The 20,044-nt window shown below is 46.0% G+C and overlaps 1 protein-coding gene across 2 annotated transcripts in view; it reads right to left on the reverse strand.

The window, feature by feature from the left end:
- LOC140312709 (spectrin beta chain, non-erythrocytic 1-like) overlaps window positions 1-20,044 on the reverse strand; it is a 110,824-nt gene continuing 90,780 nt past the window's right edge. For both annotated transcript variants that reach the window (XM_072390493.1, XM_072390492.1), the window contains exons 39-43: window positions 16,946-17,000; window positions 4,489-4,691; window positions 3,326-3,499; window positions 2,659-2,701; window positions 1-2,428 (exon numbers count right to left, since the gene is read on the reverse strand). In XM_072390493.1, coding sequence (XP_072246594.1) covers window positions 2,219-2,428; window positions 2,659-2,701; window positions 3,326-3,499; window positions 4,489-4,691; window positions 16,946-17,000 — 685 coding nt within the window. In that variant the 3' untranslated portion in view covers window positions 1-2,218. The remainder of the gene's footprint in view (window positions 2,429-2,658; window positions 2,702-3,325; window positions 3,500-4,488; window positions 4,692-16,945; window positions 17,001-20,044) is intronic.

Genomic DNA, 20,044 nt, shown 5'->3' on the forward strand with positions numbered 1-20,044 from the left:
TTGTTTTAAAAGCATTTTAATGGCTTTTTGCACATATATAACAGAGATGGGGAGAAATCTACAGGTGCAGATCCAACTAGCAGTGACCCCCCGGTCCACATCACACCCAACAACCCCCCCCAGGCCCCACCTCCATCCCACCCACCCCTATCGTGGCATTATTGATTGTGCAACATGAAGAGATATCTTGTTACTATGGTTACAGTGACAGAAGAATGCACACTATATTTATCAAATTGCCAGAGATTTTAGCAAAAAGAAAGAATAAAGCAAAAACAGAGCGGGGGGGCCAAACACCGGTGAGTAATTCAGGTGGATGAGTCCTCACCCCACCACCAGCTGTGGAAAAACACCCACTTCCCAGGTGTTCGGGCTCATGTTGTCACATCAACCTCGTTTTCAGGCAGCTACGGAAGCTCATTAATGACAAAATTACAGAAACAAAGTTCACTTCGGATTCTAAACTCACCTGTTCTGCCACAGCAAGAACTCTGTTGGAATATTTAACCCGATTCTTACATTCCTCGACACTTTCTGGGGTTAAATTTAGTGATTAATACGGTTTAATTTGCTTCCTTTATAATATACAGTCTGAGGAAGAGGAAACCAAACAGTTAATGCAGCTCTGCAGCGCCCCCTGGTGTATAAACACCTGCTGCTTCAGGTCTTCTTTGTCATCACGGAGACACTTTCTTCATGGAAAGTTGCATCACCTCCTGTTCAGGAGCACAGATGTGCACAGATGTGCTCATATTTTCCACCAATAAAGCTGTTTTTAACCGATGAACGTGGAGTGAGCTCCGATCATTCCTGCCTCAGGGGCCGAGGTGCCGGGTTGTGCCTTTTATACGCCTGAACTCGGCCAATTTTGTCCTTAAAGAGCTTCCGTACCTTCAGGACCCGCTCGACTAACTCAGATTTCACCACAAAGGCAGAAGAAGTTGGAAACTTAACAAGAAAAAATGGAGAGCTGAAGCCAACAAGCAAGCGACCATCACTCTGCAACGTTACTCACTTCCAGTAAATGCTGTTTTAAAACCAACCGAACGGTAACTTTGCTTTTACGGAACATCTAACCTTCAAACTCGCCGGACCAAGCAAACCGAAGAGCTTCACAAAGTGGAGGAAACTAAACTCAGGGTTCAGAAATGTGAAGAAAGTAGAAAAGAAAGCTGGAAAAGTTCCTCGTTATTCCTCCATCATCCGTTTCACACAAAGAAAGTTAAAGTTTAACTCGATGAAGCTTATCACGGTTGGTCGTATTAGTAGTAGTAATAATAAGTGAAATTAAACACAGGTTTATTTTAACAGTTTGTTATACACAAAGTTATACATACAGTTCAAAAGCACCGCAGGGTAACGGCTCATCTGCTCCGTGTGCTGCAGGAATTAGACGGCCCCCGAGCCACGATTGTCTGCTTCTCACCGGTTTATTGCACAAACCAAGAAAGCAGAATGACTCAGAATGGCACAGAACCCTTCCTGGCTTCACTCTCCGGTGGAGCTTCAGAGGATTACCCCGCCGTGGTCTCAGTTTCCCCACTACAGGGATACACGTCATCTTGCAAAGACAAAGGCCTCGCAAAAACTGAGGAGGGGCCCAAACAGGAACTACCTACAACTTCCAAAGAAACATAGAAAAGCGGAAGTGACTGGGAAGCTTAACACCACCCAAACAAGGCAGAGTCGGACAGAAAGCCGGGAGAAACACAAAGAGCAGCAAGAAGAAGAAAACGGGGTTAACGGGGAACTCCTCTACGTTGTGTTGTTCAGCGGCAAACTCTGGCTTTGATTGGTTGGACAGCAGCCGCCTGCGGACCCTCGGCTGGAGGAGCTCCGGGTCTCTGAGCTCTGAGCCCACCGGACGGTTGATAGGCACAGAGTGGAGAGTTTTGGCTCGGAGCTGCATGCTGGAGTCACGCTTTGAGAGGAAGAGGAAGAGAGAAGCGGCTGTTTGGGGTTAGGTCTGACTGCAACCGTGCAGGAAGCCGAGCGAACAGTTTGTTAGAAGCTGTTAAAAACTGAGTTATTTCGTTTCTAATGTGGGACTGAACAGCTGAAAGAAATGGAACTACAGTCTGAGGCTCTGTCTATGACAGGATCGGTTGCTGTGAGCAGATTCGAGACCTGATCAACGATCAATCGATAAGGAGCGACCCCAAACAGCACCAGAGGGGGGGGGAGGGGGAGGGAGGGAGGGGGGAGGGAGGCGGAGCCTCTATTTCTTCTTGCTGAACAGACTGAAGCGCTTCTCCTTGTCTTTCTCTCGTTTGCCCGGGCTCGACTCCGCCGCCGAGATGGCGACGGAGGCGGGCAGCGTCTGAGCACGTGCGGCGGGGGCCGGCGTGCTGTGGCTGCTGGGCGTGACCTCTGACTTGTCGACCGACACGGCGGCGGCGATGGCCGAGATCCACGTGTTCATCTCCTCCTGCGGGACGAGGAGAAAGGCGTGAAGGTTCAGATGGGAAAGAAAGTTAAATGTAATTTATTTCTACAACAAAAAGGGCTTTACAGCAGATAATAAAGAAAAGAATAAGTACAAAACAATAAAATAACAGTAAACGCAATAAAATTAAATACAGCAAAATTGAATAAGATAATATAAAAGAGTCACCATACTGCTGAATGAAATGAAACAGTTTAATCCGTCATACTCACATCGTCTTTGGCTTGGAAGAGATACTCATTCCCATCAGTAATCCTGTGGATTCATGCACATGAATGAGTATTTACAGGTTTTTATGGCTCACAGGTGTCACATGAATGAGTATTTACAGGTTTTTATGGCTCACATGTGTCACATGAATGAGTATTTACAGGTTTTTATGGCTGACATGTGTCACATGAATGAGTATTTACAGGTTTTTATGGCTCACATGTGTCACATGAATGAGTATTTACAGGTTTTTATGGCTCACATGTGTCACATGAATGAGTATTTACAGGAAATCTGACGTTTTTATGGCTCACAGGTGTCACATGAATGAGTATTTACAGGTTTTTATGGCTCACATGTGTCACATGAATGAGTATTTACAGGTTTTTATGGCTCACATGTGTCACATGAATGAGTATTTACAGGTTTTTTTAGCTCACAGGTGTCACATGAATGAGTATTTACAGGTTTTTATGGCTCACAGGTGTCACATGAATGAGTATTTACAGGTTTTTATGGCTCACAGGTGTCACATGAATGAGTATTTACAGGTTTTTATGGCTCACAGGTGTCACATGAACGTGCTTCGCAACAACAGATGATGAGTTAGCATCTAAAGCCAGGGAAAAATGGGAGAATTTCCCCATCCTCCAGGATCCTGACACCCACTTGAGCTTGAAGACGTGCTTCTTCTTCTTGTAGTCCAGCGCCACCTCGCACACGGCGTCCTTCAGGCTGACGGGAATCTCGCTGTGGTAGGGGACGCCCTGACTGGCGCTCTTCTGGTCCTTGTAGAAGCCCATCTCCTGCTGGTTGATCACGCAGTACACGTTGTGCCACGACCTGCCGGGACACAGCTTTAGTTCTGGGTCCTTTTCTTTCACCAAAGTTCTACGAATCTGTGGCACAACTTTCATTTTCTCGTGCCTTTCTTCTGCATTTCATGCACAGAAGATGCAGCAGAAAGATCAGCTGCTTTGAAACATTTTCCATCAGGATCAACTGAACCACAGAGTTAAAGAGCTCAGTTTCCACCTGTTACATAATCTTTTAATCATGAGACAGTTTAGAAGCATGTCTCATCTCAGGCTGGTTCTAAATGCAGGTAAAACTCAGTCTATGTTCTTTTCAGATAAAAAGAAGGTTTCTGCTGTTTTACCCTGTATTATGTCTGCTCAGGGCACCCATACTGAGTCTGTGGCCACTTATAAATAACATTGGACCATAGCTTTTCTTTTAAATGACCAATTACTGAAGAAACTTCAATTAAAACTGGGGTTTTTCTTCAGAAATAGAGCCTGTTTTTCCTTTAATGCAAGAAAACGTATTGTGGCAGCCACTCCTGGATTATGGTGATGTTTACCCACTGGTATCTATTTATCTATAAATCCATCCTTGGACTACTCCCCTCCTATTTGTCCACAGACTTTACACGGAAACAGTCTGATCATAGCCTCCGGTCCTGGATTTCATCACATTTACCCCCCAGTCTGTACTGAACTGCTGATGCTGCATCTGTAACATGTTTTATTTAACTAGAGGACTTCAGATTACTTTTAGGAAGGCTGGTGAGACAGTCAGTGGGGGTCTGCATATGTTCTGTACTTAACTAGTTACTTTTTTCTTTAATTTTATTATTATTAATGATCATATGTTCCTGTTTTTGTCTCTTGGACGTTCAGTTAATCTGTAACTTGGTGTTTTGCTGCTGCCTAACCCTAACCCTCCCTGGGTCTCAGTGAGATTTTACCCGTATAAATAAAGGTTAATAAAAATAAAAAAATGCACAGGTGAACGTTTTTCCCCCTCAGTGAGTCAGAAGCGACTCCTACCTGCTCGACGCCTTCTTGTTGTGGCCCTCCCACTCGTGTTTGCGGTGCAGGAAGCCCTCCAGCTGGGACGTGGGCGCTTCTTGTTGGCTTTTGGCCGGCAGCGTCGCTGCCTGGCTGGGCTTCCCCTTGCGAGACGCCCCAGGAGACCCAGAGGGGCTGGGCTCCGACACCCCGTTCACCACCTCCCCGCCTTCCACGTTATCCTGGGACCGGAGGAAAGAGGAGTCAGAGCGCTGCAGGTGGAGGCCTGGTACACACCGTGCGATTCGCAGCCATTTAAAGATCGAAACGCGCAACTTTGTGACTATGTGGAAGCCAGTAATGCAAAACATGTCCGTCCAACTAAAACCGTGGAGCTAAAATACAGATAATGAGGCTGGGAAGCTGGTCTGTTAATGCTCCAAACTTCCATCTTTTAGTAAAAACAGGAAAGTTGGGAAGAAACTGGGTCTAAAATCAGCCCATTAAGGCTAAGGTTAAAGCATTTCCAGACTGTCGCTCTGCTCTAATAAAATCCTGATTTTATAACCAATTAAAGTAGCTCAAAGACAGCGTCTGATTCTGCTGGATTACATGGACCAGGACCCCCCACAGAGGAGGTTGGAGGCAGCAGGTGACCATCCTGCAGTGTAATCCAGCATCACTAACCGTAGAGCTATGCCTCCAGCATGGAAATGATGGTCCCAGCTGCTCTGTTAATGCTCCAAACTTCCATCTTTTAGTAAAAACAGGAAAGTTGGGAAGAAACTGGCTCTAAAATCAGCCCATTAAGGCTAAGGTTAAAGCATTTCCAGACGGTCGCTCTGCTCTAATAAAATCCTGATTTTATAACCAATTAAAGTAGCTCAAAGACAGCGTCTGATTCTGCTGGATTACATGGACCAGGACCCCCCACAGAGGAGGTTACAGGCAGCAGGTGACCATCCTGCAGTGTAATCCAGCATCACTAACCGCTGGCGCCGGTAGATGGAAGCCAAACAAGCTAAATGTGGCAGTGTTCAGATCACGGCCACATTAAGAAAGCTTTGATATAAACGCAGCGATTAGAGCCTCACCGTCACGGCTTATAAGGCGGCTGTTCGCACGGTGTCTACCTGCTTTTAAACACATTTTATCAGTCACACACACACAGAAGCAGTGAATCAGTTATCAGAGCTGCAGCATGCAGAGCAGAGACCAATCACAGGCTGGGAAGACACTTTAAACTGATCACAACGCCTTTGGGATGTCAGTATTATGCATGTGGGCAGTGCAGCCTCATCTAAAACCCTCAAAACTTACCCAAAACCAGGCAGTTAAATGAGTAAATGTGTTGATTTAACACACCTAAGGAGGCGTGGTCAAAGAGACTGAACTAAATTAACCTAAATTAAGCCTGAATCTATGAAACTGAGTCCCTTTTACACATGAACTAAACCCATCAAACCGCTGACACCAGCCTGTTTAAAGCAGATTGAAGCTTTCATTTTCAGCTGATTAGAAAGACATTAAAATGGACATTCACGGCACACGGTCCAATCATGCACTGATTACACACTTTCTGACATGCATGATCACACAGCACCACCCTGAGTGGTGGGGATTCATGAAGGAGGACAGAAAACAACCCAATCTCAAACAATTAGCCACAAAATTGCTTGGAAGCCATTATTGGTGAGGGGAGAATGCGATTGGTCTGCTTCCAGAGCAGATTTTATTTTTCCACACCACTCCAAGCTGATACTTATCACCCCAGTACAGAGCTCCTCGAGGGCCAGACGAATGGTGGGCAGATCAGAGGTCCGACCCATCCTGGAGCTTTAACCGAAGGGCTCAGAGGGCTGGACCCATCCTGGAGCTTTAACCGAAGGGTTCAGAGAGCTGGACCCATCCTGGAGCTTTAACCGAAGGGCTCAGAGAGCTGGACCCATCCTGGAGCTTTAACCGAAGGGTTCAGAGAGCTGGACCCATCCTGGAGCTTTAACCGAAGGGTTCAGAGGGGTGGACCCATCCTGGAGCTTTAACCGAAGGGTTCAGAGGGCTGGACCCATCCTGGAGCTTTAACCGAAGGGTTCAGAGGGCTGGACCCATCCTGGAGCTTTAACCGAAGGGTTCAGAGAGCTGGACCCATCCTGGAGCTTTAACCGAAGGGTTCAGAGGGCTGGACCCATCCTGGATCTTTAACCGAAGGGTTCAGAGAGCTGGACCCATCCTGGAGCTTTAACCGAAGGGTTCAGAGAGCTGGACCCACCCTGGAGCTTTAACCGAAGGGTTCAGAGAGCTGGACCCACCCTGGAGCTTTAACCGAAGGGTTCAGAGGGCTGGACCCATCCTGGAGCTTTAACCGAAGGGTTCAGAGAGCTGGACCCACCCTGGAGCTTTAACCGAAGGGTTCAGAGAGCTGGACCCACCCTGGAGCTTTAACCGAAGGGTTCAGAGGGGTGGACCCATCCTGGAGCTTTAACTTCCGACTCAGAAGGAACTAACCAATCGTGGGAGCTTGGAAGGAGCTAAACCAATCGTGGGAGCTCGGAAGGATCTAAACCAATCGTGGGAGCTCGGAAGGAGCTAACCAATCGTGGGAGCTCGGAAGGATCTAAACCAATCGTGGGAGCTCGGAAGGAACTAAACCAATCGTGGGAGCTCGGAAGGAGCTAAACCAATCGTGGGAGCTCGGAAGGAGCTAACCAATCGTGGGAGCTCGGAAGGAGCTAAACCAATCGTGGGAGCTCGGAAGGATCTAAACCAATCGTGGGAGCTCGGAAGGAGCTAAACCAATCGTGGGAGCTTGGAAGGATTTAAACCAATCGTGGGAGCTTGGAAGGATTTAAACCAATCGTGGGAGCTCGGAAGGAGCTAAACCAATCGTGGGAGCTCGGAAGGAGCTAAACCAATCGTGGGAGCTCGGAAGGAACTAAACCAATCGTGGGAGCTCGGAAGGAACTAACCAATCGCGGGAGCTCGGAAGAAACTAACCAATTGCGGGAGCTCGGAAGGATCTAAACCAATCGTGGGAGCTCGGAAGGAGCTAAACCAATCGTGGGAGCTCGGAAGGATTTAAACCAATCGTGGGAGCTCGGTAGGAGCTAAACCAATCGTGGGAGCTCGGAAGGAACTAAACCAATCGTGGGAGCTCGGAAGGAGCTAAACCAATCGTGGGAGCTCGGAAGGAACTAAACCAATCGTGGGAGCTCAGAAGGATCTAAACCAATCGTGGGAGCTCAGAAGGATCTAAACCAATCGTGGGAGCTCGGAAGGAGCTAAACCAATCGTGGGAGCTCGGAAGGAGCTAAACCAATCGTGGGAGCTTGGAAGGATTTAAACCAATCGTGGGAGCTCGGAAGGAGCTAAACCAATCGTGGGAGCTTGGAAGGATTTAAACCAATCGTGGGAGCTCGGAAGGAACTAACCAATCGTGGGAGCTCAGAAGGAACTAAACCAATCGTGGGAGCTTGGAAGGAACTAACCAATCGCGGGAGCTCGGAAGAAACTAACCAATCGTGGGAGCTCGGAAGGATCTAAACCAATCGTGGGAGCTCGGAAGGATTTAAACCAATCGTGGGAGCTCGGAAGGAGCTAAACCAATCGTGGGAGCTCGGAAGGAACTAAACCAATCGTGGGAGCTCGGAAGGATCTAAACCAATCGTGGGAGCTCGGAAGGAGCTAAACCAATCGTGGGAGCTCGGAAGGAACTAAACCAATCGTGGGAGCTCAGAAGGAACTAAACCAATCGTGGGAGCTTGGAAGGAACTAACCAATCGCGGGAGCTCGGAAGAAACTAACCAATCGTGGGAGCTCGGAAGGATCTAAACCAATCGTGGGAGCTCGGAAGGATTTAAACCAATCGTGGGAGCTCGGAAGGAGCTAAACCAATCGTGGGAGCTCGGAAGGATCTAAACCAATCGTGGGAGCTCGGAAGGAGCTAAACCAATCGTGGGAGCTCGGAAGGAACTAAACCAATCGTGGGAGCTCGGAAGGATCTAAACCAATCGTGGGAGCTCGGAAGGAGCTAAACCAATCGTGGGAGCTCGGAAGGAACTAAACCAATCGTGGGAGCTCGGAAGGATCTAAACCAATCGTGGGAGCTCAGAAGGATCTAAACCAATCGTGGGAGCTCGGAAGGAGCTAAACCAATCGTGGGATTACTTTGGGAGCACCACCGGCTCTGCTGGTGATTTTCTTTCTCAAACACCAATAGGACCAGTTCTTACAGGTGTTGGGTTATTTTTTACTGGGTCGACTGATCCAAGAAAAAACTGGAGCTTAAACTGAGGCAAAGATGCATCTGAAACTTCGGTCTTTCAATATTTAGTTTTAAGAATAAAAAATCCTGCTGAGAAGTTCCCATTTGCTGCATCTCCAGAGATGTTATGAAGTTAAATAACCTTAAGTTACCTTCTTCTTCTTGTTGTTCTACAAGCTGCTGGGTGAATAATGAATGCATTCAGCCTTTTGTGTGAGCATGGGATGGAGAAATGCAACATAAAACAGTGAATGAACAGAAGTTTAACTGGACACGATGACACAGAGAGGGACAAACCAGTTCTGACTGGGTTTATTGGGAATGTGTTAGTTGGGGTCCACTGAAGGAGCAATCAACAAGCAACAGATACAGAACAAATAAAGAAATGAAACCAATAAACATGGAACAGGAAGAGGGAACAAACGCACACAATCACGCACGTTTGGGTCGAAATGGGTGAAAAACGATTTAAATGATATTCTAAGTGATGTATGAAAGGCTCGAGCTGTGGGACAGGTGTGTGATGTTTCACATGAAGTAATATCAAGACGTGTTCATTTTAAATAACTCGTTTAAGCTCAGTGCTGCTAGAAATGACTCCGAATCAGCATCTAAAACCCTGCAGTGACCAATCAGAGGAGTTTCTGTTGGTTCGGCTCAGACTCTGTGAGGAGACGCCAGATAAAGGGAAACCAAGGAGGAGGAAAGTTCTGATGGAAATGACCGAATCAGCATCTAAAACCCTGCAGTGACCAATCAGAGGAGTTTCTGTTCGTTCGGCTCAGACTCTGTGAGGAGACGCCAGATAAAGGGAAACCAAGGAGGAGGAAAGTTCTGATGGAAATGACCGAATCAGCATCTAAAACCCTGTAATAACCAATCAGAGGAGTTTCTGTTGGTTCGGTTCAGACGCTGTGAGGAGACGCCAGATAAAGGGAAACCAAGGAGGAGGAAAGTTCTGATGGAAATGACCGAATCAGCATCTAAAACCCTGCAGTGACCAATCAGAGGAGTTTCTGTTGGTTCGGCTCAGACGCTGTGAGGAGACGCCAGATAAAGGGAAACCAAGGAGGAGGAAAGTTCTGATGGAAATGACCGAATCAGCATCTAAAACCCTGCAGTGACCAATCAGAGGAGTTTCTGTTTGTTCAGCTCAGGCGCTGTGAGGAGACGCCAGATAAAGGGAAACCAAGGAGGAGGAAAGTTCTGATGGAAATGACCGAATCAGCATCTAAAACCCTGTAATAACCAATCAGAGGAGTTTCTGTTGGTTCGGTTCAGACGCTGTGAGGAGACGCCAGATAAAGGGAAACCAAGGAGGAGGAAAGTTCTGATGGAAATGACCGAATCAGCATCTAAAACCCTGCAGTGACCAATCAGAGGAGTTTCTGTTGGTTCGGCTCAGACGCTGTGAGGAGACGCCAGATAAAGGGAAACCAAGGAGGAGGAAAGTTCTGATGGAAATGACCGAATCAGCATCTAAAACCCTGCAGTGACCAATCAGAGGAGTTTCTGTTTGTTCAGCTCAGGCGCTGTGAGGAGACGCCAGATAAAGGGAAACCAAGGAGGAGGAAAGTTCTGATGGAAATGACCGAATCAGCATCTAAAACCCTGCAGTGACCAATCAGAGGAGTTTCTGTTCGTTGGGCTCAGACTCTGTGAGGAGACGCCAGATAAAGGGAAACCAAGGAGGAGGAAAGTTCTGATGGAAATGACTGAATCAGCATCTAAAACCCTGCAGTGACCAATCAGAGGAGTTTCTGTTCGTTCGGCTCAGACTCTGTGAGGAGACGCCAGATAAAGGGAAACCAAGGAGGAGGAAAGTTCTGATGGAAATGACTGAATCAGCATCTAAAACCCTGCAGTGACCAATCAGAGGAGTTTCTGTTGGTTCGGCTCAGACTCTGTGAGGAGACGCCAGATAAAGGGAAACCAAGGAGGAGTAAAGTTCTGATGGAAATGACTGAATCAGCATCTAAAACCCTGCAGTGACCAATCAGAGGAGTTTCTGTTCGTTCGGCTCAGACTCTGTGAGGAGACGCCAGATAAAGGGAAACCAAGGAGGAGGAAAGTTCTGATGGAAATGACCGAATCAGCATCTAAAACCCTGCAGTGACCAATCAGAGGAGTTTCTGTTGGTTCGGCTCAGACTCTGTGAGGAGACGCCAGATAAAGGGAAACCAAGGAGGAGGAAAGTTCTGATGGAAATGACCGAATCAGCATCTAAAACCCTGCAGTGACCAATCAGAGGAGTTTCTGTTCGTTGGGCTCAGACTCTGTGAGGAGACGCCAGATAAAGGGAAACCAAGGAGGAGGAAAGTTCTGATGGAAATGACTGAATCAGCATCTAAAACCCTGCAGTGACCAATCAGAGGAGTTTCTGTTGGTTCGGCTCAGACTCTGTGAGGAGACGCCAGATAAAGGGAAACCAAGGAGGAGGAAAGTTCTGATGGAAATGACCGAATCAGCATCTAAAACCCTGCAGTGACCAATCAGAGGAGTTTCTGTTTGTTAGGCTCAGACTCTGTGAGGAGACGCCAGATAAAGGGAAACCAAGGAGGAGGAAAGTTCTGATGGAAATGACTGAATCAGCATCTAAAAACCTGCAGTGACCAATCAGAGGAGTTTCTGTTCGTTCGGCTCAGACTCTGTGAGGAGACGCCAGATAAAGGGAAACCAAGGAGGAGGAAAGTTCTGATGGAAATGACCGAATCAGCATCTAAAACCCTGCAGTGACCAATCAGAGGAGTTTCTGTTCGTTCGGCTCAGACTCTGTGAGGAGACGCCAGATAAAGGGAAACCAAGGAGGAGGAAAGTTCTGATGGAAATGACCGAATCAGCATCTAAAACCCTGTAATAACCAATCAGAGGAGTTTCTGTTGGTTCGGTTCAGACGCTGTGAGGAGACGCCAGATAAAGGGAAACCAAGGAGGAGGAAAGTTCTGATGGAAATGACCGAATCAGCATCTAAAACCCTGCAGTGACCAATCAGAGGAGTTTCTGTTGGTTCGGCTCAGACGCTGTGAGGAGACGCCAGATAAAGGGAAACCAAGGAGGAGGAAAGTTCTGATGGAAATGACCGAATCAGCATCTAAAACCCTGCAGTGACCAATCAGAGGAGTTTCTGTTTGTTCAGCTCAGGCGCTGTGAGGAGACGCCAGATAAAGGGAAACCAAGGAGGAGGAAAGTTCTGATGGAAATGACCGAATCAGCATCTAAAACCCTGTAATAACCAATCAGAGGAGTTTCTGTTGGTTCGGTTCAGACGCTGTGAGGAGACGCCAGATAAAGGGAAACCAAGGAGGAGGAAAGTTCTGATGGAAATGACCGAATCAGCATCTAAAACCCTGCAGTGACCAATCAGAGGAGTTTCTGTTGGTTCGGCTCAGACGCTGTGAGGAGACGCCAGATAAAGGGAAACCAAGGAGGAGGAAAGTTCTGATGGAAATGACCGAATCAGCATCTAAAACCCTGCAGTGACCAATCAGAGGAGTTTCTGTTTGTTCAGCTCAGGCGCTGTGAGGAGACGCCAGATAAAGGGAAACCAAGGAGGAGGAAAGTTCTGATGGAAATGACCGAATCAGCATCTAAAACCCTGCAGTGACCAATCAGAGGAGTTTCTGTTCGTTGGGCTCAGACTCTGTGAGGAGACGCCAGATAAAGGGAAACCAAGGAGGAGGAAAGTTCTGATGGAAATGACTGAATCAGCATCTAAAACCCTGCAGTGACCAATCAGAGGAGTTTCTGTTCGTTCGGCTCAGACTCTGTGAGGAGACGCCAGATAAAGGGAAACCAAGGAGGAGGAAAGTTCTGATGGAAATGACTGAATCAGCATCTAAAACCCTGCAGTGACCAATCAGAGGAGTTTCTGTTGGTTCGGCTCAGACTCTGTGAGGAGACGCCAGATAAAGGGAAACCAAGGAGGAGGAAAGTTCTGATGGAAATGACTGAATCAGCATCTAAAACCCTGCAGTGACCAATCAGAGGAGTTTCTGTTCGTTCGGCTCAGACTCTGTGAGGAGACGCCAGATAAAGGGAAACCAAGGAGGAGGAAAGTTCTGATGGAAATGACCGAATCAGCATCTAAAACCCTGCAGTGACCAATCAGAGGAGTTTCTGTTGGTTCGGCTCAGACTCTGTGAGGAGACGCCAGATAAAGGGAAACCAAGGAGGAGGAAAGTTCTGATGGAAATGACCGAATCAGCATCTAAAACCCTGCAGTGACCAATCAGAGGAGTTTCTGTTCGTTGGGCTCAGACTCTGTGAGGAGACGCCAGATAAAGGGAAACCAAGGAGGAGGAAAGTTCTGATGGAAATGACTGAATCAGCATCTAAAACCCTGCAGTGACCAATCAGAGGAGTTTCTGTTGGTTCGGCTCAGACTCTGTGAGGAGACGCCAGATAAAGGGAAACCAAGGAGGAGGAAAGTTCTGATGGAAATGACCGAATCAGCATCTAAAACCCTGCAGTGACCAATCAGAGGAGTTTCTGTTTGTTAGGCTCAGACTCTGTGAGGAGACGCCAGATAAAGGGAAACCAAGGAGGAGGAAAGTTCTGATGGAAATGACTGAATCAGCATCTAAAAACCTGCAGTGACCAATCAGAGGAGTTTCTGTTCGTTCGGCTCAGACTCTGTGAGGAGACGCCAGATAAAGGGAAACCAAGGAGGAGGAAAGTTCTGATGGAAATGACTGAATCAGCATCTAAAACCCTGCAGTGACCAATCAGAGGAGTTTCTGTTGGTTCGGCTCAGACTCTGTGAGGAGACGCCAGATAAAGGGAAACCAAGGAGGAGGAAAGTTCTGATGGAAATGACCGAATCAGCATCTAAAACCCTGCAGTGACCAATCAGAGGAGTTTCTGTTGGTTCGGCTCAGACTCTGTGAGGAGACGCCAGATAAAGGGAAACCAAGGAGGAGGAAAGTTCTGATGGAAATGACTGAATCAGCATCTAAAACCCTGCAGTGACCAATCAGAGGAGTTTCTGTTGGTTCGGCTCAGACTCTGTGAGGAGACGCCAGATAAAGGGAAACCAAGGAGGAGGAAAGTTCTGATGGAAATGACCGAATCAGCATCTAAAACCCTGCAGTGACCAATCAGAGGAGTTTCTGTTTGTTAGGTTCAGACTCTGTGAGGAGACGCCAGATAAAGGGAAACCAAGGAGGAGGAAAGTTCTGATGGAAATGACCGAATCAGCATCTAAAACCCTGCAGTGACCAATCAGAGGAGTTTCTGTTGGTTCGGTTCAGACTCTGTGAGGAGACGCCAGATAAAGGGAAACCAAGGAGGAGGAAAGTTCTGATGGAAATGACCGAATCAGCATCTAAAACCCTGCAGTGACCAATCAGAGGAGTTTCTGTTGGTTCGGCTCAGACTCTGTGAGGAGACGCCAGATAAAGGGAAACCAAGGAGGAGGAAAGTTCTGATGGAAATGACCGAATCAGCATCTAAAACCCTGCAGTGACCAATCAGAGGAGTTTCTGTTGGTTCGGCTCAGACTCTGTGAGGAGACGCCAGATAAAGGGAAACCAAGGAGGAGGAAAGTTCTGATGGAAATGACTGAATCAGCATCTAAAACCCTGCAGTGACCAATCAGAGGAGTTTCTGTTCGTTGGGCTCAGACTCTGTGAGGAGACGCCAGATAAAGGGAAACCAAGGAGGAGTAAAGTTCTGATGGAAATGACTGAATCAGCATCTAAAACCCTGCAGTGACCAATCAGAGGAGTTTCTGTTCGTTGGGCTCAGACTCTGTGAGGAGACGCCAGATAAAGGGAAACCAAGGAGGAGTAAAGTTCTGATGGAAATGACTGAATCAGCATCTAAAACCCTGCAGTGACCAATCAGAGGAGTTTCTGTTTGTTCGGTTCAGACTCTGTGAGGAGACGCCAGATAAAGGGAAACCAAGGAGGAGGAAAGTTCTGATGGAAATGACTGAATCAGCATCTAAAACCCTGCAGTGACCAATCAGAGGAGTTTCTGTTGGTTCGGTTCAGACTCTGTGAGGAGACGCCAGATAAAGGGAAACCAAGGAGGAGGAAAGTTCTGATGGAAATGACCGAATCAGCATCTAAAACCCTGCAGTGACCAATCAGAGGAGTTTCTGTTGGTTCGGCTCAGACTCTGTGAGGAGACGCCAGATAAAGGGAAACCAAGGAGGAGTAAAGTTCTGATGGAAATGACTGAATCAGCATCTAAAACCCTGCAGTGACCAATCAGAGGAGTTTCTGTTGGTTCGGCTCAGACTCTGTGAGGAGACGCCAGATAAAGGGAAACCAAGGAGGAGGAAAGTTCTGATGGAAATGACTGAATCAGCATCTAAAACCCTGCAGTGACCAATCAGAGGAGTTTCTGTTGGTTCGGCTCAGACTCTGTGAGGAGACGCCAGATAAAGGGAAACCAAGGAGGAGGAAAGTTCTGATGGAAATGACCGAATCAGCATCTAAAACCCTGCAGTGACCAATCAGAGGAGTTTCTGTTCGTTGGGCTCAGACTCTGTGAGGAGACGCCAGATAAAGGGAAACCAAGGAGGAGGAAAGTTCTGATGGAAATGACCGAATCAGCATCTAAAACCCTGCAGTGACCAATCAGAGGAGTTTCTGTTTGTTAGGCTCAGACTCTGTGAGGAGACGCCAGATAAAGGGAAACCAAGGAGGAGGAAAGTTGGGACGGCGATGTTATTGATTCATTAATATCTGTCAGATTCCTTTAAACAGCAGGTCATGTTAACAGATATTACATAAGCTGCCTTTGGGATCAGTTCTCAGGTATATTTTCCTTATTCGTTCCCTTTTAAACGTCTTTTCTCACCTCCATTGAAGCCCTTTGGGCGGGTCACAGACGGCACAATGATGGTTTTAATTGATTTTAAGATTCTTTTACTCACTTTTAAAGCTTTAAATGGTGCGGCAGCCACTATTTAACCCCACTGCTGCACTTATATAACCCTGAAACAGCTGTGAGTGCAGCTGGATTAAATCAGAGAGATCAGGCTTTAGAGTCTGGACTAACCTGCCACTTCATATTCATTTAAAACTCCCTTTTTTACCTTTTAATCGGAGCTCAGTTTGGGCCTTTAGTTCTGGCTCGTTTTCTTGCTTCTGTTATTTGTTCACGTCTGATTTATCTGATGAGAATCGTGACACTCGTGAAGAAACATGACAAATGAAACGGAAAATTAAAACAAATGTGTGTTTGATTTAAGGCTGAATGTGATGCAGTGAGATGAAGAACGACCTGGAATGAGCAGGATGGTGTTAACGGTGGATGGAGACAGGTGCCTTCACCACTAAACTATCTGCTAAATGTTGAATTATCACTGAATATAAGCAGAATATATTTTAACACAACTTTAACACTTTGTATTCTTTTTATTTTAAGACGATAAAAGTAAGACGAACTTCTTCTGGACGTGTTTTCGTGATAATTCCACAGCTAATCGTCCGCTTTTTTCATCTCAGGTGTTCATATTCCACAGGGTGAGTTTGTAAATGATGACGTAAACTAGCAGAAACATGAGCAGCTGAGGGGAGAGGATGGCGGGGGTGTCGAGCTGAGAGACAGAGGGGAGAAAGGGGGAGAAACGAGGGGACGGAGGGATTAAAACCACCCACATTTATACACTCACTCACATCCACACTCAATGCAAACATGACTTTCTGCTCACTCTGCGGCTTAAGGAGTAAGAAACATTGTTTTATAGCACCTTTAACACTTTAAACATCGATTAAAGAGTCAAAAAAAGGAATAAGAAGCGTCCAACAACGTCCACCTGAATCTTCTGAAGCATTTTAGATCATCAAACTAATCAGAAGCAGCTTTTTAAAACCCTCCAAAGAGCAGCTCAGAGACTGTTTTAAGCTGCATAAATCCTACGGAGAACAAGCCTTAATGTTACTTTTCATTTATGTGCAACTGAGCCCAGAACCAGGCCTGAAATGCTGAATAAGACGGGTCAGAACGCAGGCATTCAGGTTCAATTCTTCCAGTTTGCCCTGAAAAGAAGATTCAGGCGGACGGCTCAGACTGAGCTGGTCCTCGTACGTTTTAACCCGGTGACTTAAAGGCCTTTTAGAAGTCATCACACCGACGTATTTAAGCTAAATTATGGATAGAAAATAAGACATTATCAATCTGTGGGAGTGTGTGGAGGTGGTGAGCGTGTCAGGGGGCGGCGGCGGGCCGGCGGCCCTGCAGGCTGCTGCTGTATTTCTGGTAGGCGGGTGAGCGGTAACTAACCCTGGCAGAGTCCTGCTCGGTCGGCAGCCCGTTCTGAGACACCGGCTCTCCTTCCCTGCAGAAATAAAACACAGTTTAACAGGTTAGGACCGTCGGAAAGGTTCGGTTCCACAACCCGTTCCCCTTTTTATGGTTTCAGGGAAGCTTCGATCAGCTGTGAAGCTTCTGCTTTAACCTCTGAAACCTGCAGATTTACATCACTGCACCTGGTAGGTTTTGGGTTTTTTGCAGAGAATGAAAAAGCAGGATTGACCACAAAGGTTCAGTGAGTTCAGCTCTTTTTTTACAGACAAACTTTGTTTTCGGTTAGCTTTTCAGCCTCAGGTTTTATGTTTTTATGCATTTAGCAGAGGCTTTTATCCAAAGCGACTTACAGGTAGGCAGTTAGAATAAGGGGGTCTTGCCTAAGGACCCTACTGGAGGTAATACCTTTCATGCAGGGGATTTGAACCCAGATGAAAGGTGGGAATCATACAACTACACTATCCAGGACATCACTTTCAGATCCTGTTCATCTGCTGGAGATAGTTTTTTAGGCCTGACACTTCTTCTTTTGTCCTCCACTTGTCCAGTTTCCTCAAATGTTTTAAGGACACACTGCACACCATGCTGAGATATGCCAAGTTTTCAGCTAATAGCTCTTTGGGAATCACCTTGTTGCTGCAGAAATCCTATTTTCTGTCTGTCAAACTGTGTTTTCTTTGCTGTTTTTCATAGATGCAGCTAAAGAAATGGGAACAAATGATGTGTCTTTGGGAGAAAGTGCCTAAAGATCCAGTTTAAAATGGCTTCTTTGCTAAGTTGTCTGTTCTGTGTCGACACAACACTGGTTCACCCCTTGAGTTAGGAGCCTTTTTCCTGCCTGAATGCTTCATAGCTCAGAGTTAAGTGGCTGAACAAAGAAAAACACTGAAAATGCTCAGGAACAAGGACTGAAGATGAGGGAAAAAGCAAAAAATGTCCAAAGAAAAACTGTGAAGGAGCTTCTGAAAGCTGCAGAACTGTTGATCAGGACACTTTAAAGGTTTCAGAAAGCTGCAGAACTGTTGATCAGGACACTTCAAAGGTTACAGAAAGCTGCAGAACTGTTGATCAGGACACTTTAAAGGTTACAGAAAGCTGCAGAACTGTTGATCAGGACACTTTAAAGGTTTCAGAAAGCTGCAGAACTGTTGATCAGGACACTTTAAAGGCTTCAGAAAGCTGCAGAACTGTTGATCAGGACACTTTAAATGTTTCAGAAAGCTGCAGAACTGTTGATCAGGACACTTTAAAGGTTACAGAAAGCTGCAGAACTATTGATCAGGACACTTTAAAGGTTACAGAAAGCTGCAGAACTATTGATCAGGACACTTTAAAGGTTTCAGAAAGCTGCAGAACTATTGATCAGGACACTTTAAAGGTTTCAGAAAGCTGCAGAACTGTTGATCAGGACACTTTAAAGGTTACAGAAAGCTGCAGAACTGTTGATCAGGACACTTTAAAGGTTTCAGAAAGCTGCAGAACTGTTGATCAGGACACTTTAAAGGTTACAGAAAGCTGCAGAACTATTGATCAGGACACTTTAAAGGTTACAGAAAGCTGCAGAACTATTGATCAGGACACTTTAAAGGTTTCAGAAAGCTGCAGAACTGTTGATCAGGACACTTTAAAGGTTACAGAAAGCTGCAGAACTGTTGATCAGGACACTTTAAAGGTTTCAGAAAGCTGCAGAACTGTTGATCAGGACACTTTAAAGGTTTCAGAAAGCTGTAGAACTATTGATCAGGACACTTTAAAGGTTTCAGAAAGCTACAGAACTATTGATCAGGACACTTCAAAGGTTACAGAAAGCTGCAGAACTGTTGATCAGGACACTTTAAAGGTTACAGAAAGCTGCAGAACTATTGATCAGGACACTTTAAAGGTTTCAGAAAGCTGCAGAACTGTTGATCAGGACACTTTAAAGGTTTCAGAAAGCTGCAGAACTATTGATCAGGACACTTTAAAGGTTACAGAAAGCTGTAGAACTATTGATCAGGACACTTTAAAGGTTTCAGAAAGCTACAGAACTATTGATCAGGACACTTCAAAGGTTACAGAAAGCTGCAGAACTGTTGATCAGGACACTTTAAAGGTTACAGAAAGCTGCAGAACTATTGATCAGGACACTTTAAAGGTTTCAGAAAGCTGCAGAACTGTTGATCAGGACACTTTAAAGGTTTCAGAAAGCTGCAGAACTGTTGATCAGGACACTTTAAAGGTTTCAGAAAGCTGTAGAACTATTGATCAGGACACTTTAAAGGTTTCAGAAAGCTACAGAACTATTGATCAGGACACTTCAAAGGTTACAGAAAGCTGCAGAACTGTTGATCAGGACACTTTAAAGGTTTCAGAAAGCTGCAGAACTGTTGATCAGGACACTTTAAAGGTTACAGAAAGCTGCAGAACTGTTGATCAGGACACTTTAAAGGTCTCAGAAAGCTGCAGAACTATTGATCAGGACACTTTAAAGGTTTCAGAAAGCTGCAGAACTATTGATCAGGACACTTTAAAGGTTTCAGAAAGCTGCAGAACTGTTGATCAGGACACTTTAAAGGTTTCAGAAAGCTGCAGAACTGTTGATCAGGACACTTTAAAGGTTTCAGAAAGCTGCAGAACTGTTGATCAGGACACTTTAAAGGTTTCAGAAAGCTGCAGAACTGTTGATCAGGACACTTCAAAGGTTACAGAAAGCTGCAGAACTATTGATCAGGACACTTTAAAGGTTTCAGAAAGCTGCAGAACTGTTGATCAGGACACTTCAAAGGTTACAGAAAGCTGCAGAACTATTGATCAGGACACTTTAAAGGTTTCAGAAAGCTGCAGAACTATTGATCAGGACACTTTAAAGGTTTCAGAAAGCTGCAGAACTATTGATCAGGACACTTTAAAGGTTTAAAGCTGCAGAACTGTTGATCAGGACACTTTAAAGGTTTCAGAAAGCTGCAGAACTATTGATCAGGACACTTTAAAGGTTTCAGAAAGCTGCAGAACTGTTGATCAGGACACTTCAAAGGTTACAGAAAGCTGCAGAACTATTGATCAGGACACTTTAAAGGTTTCAGAAAGCTGCAGAAC

This window comes from Leuresthes tenuis, unplaced genomic scaffold (genome assembly GCF_036924035.1).
Source record: "Leuresthes tenuis unplaced genomic scaffold, fLeuTen1.0.hap1 SCAF_8, whole genome shotgun sequence".
Classification (NCBI taxonomy): Eukaryota; Metazoa; Chordata; class Actinopteri; order Atheriniformes; family Atherinopsidae; genus Leuresthes; species Leuresthes tenuis.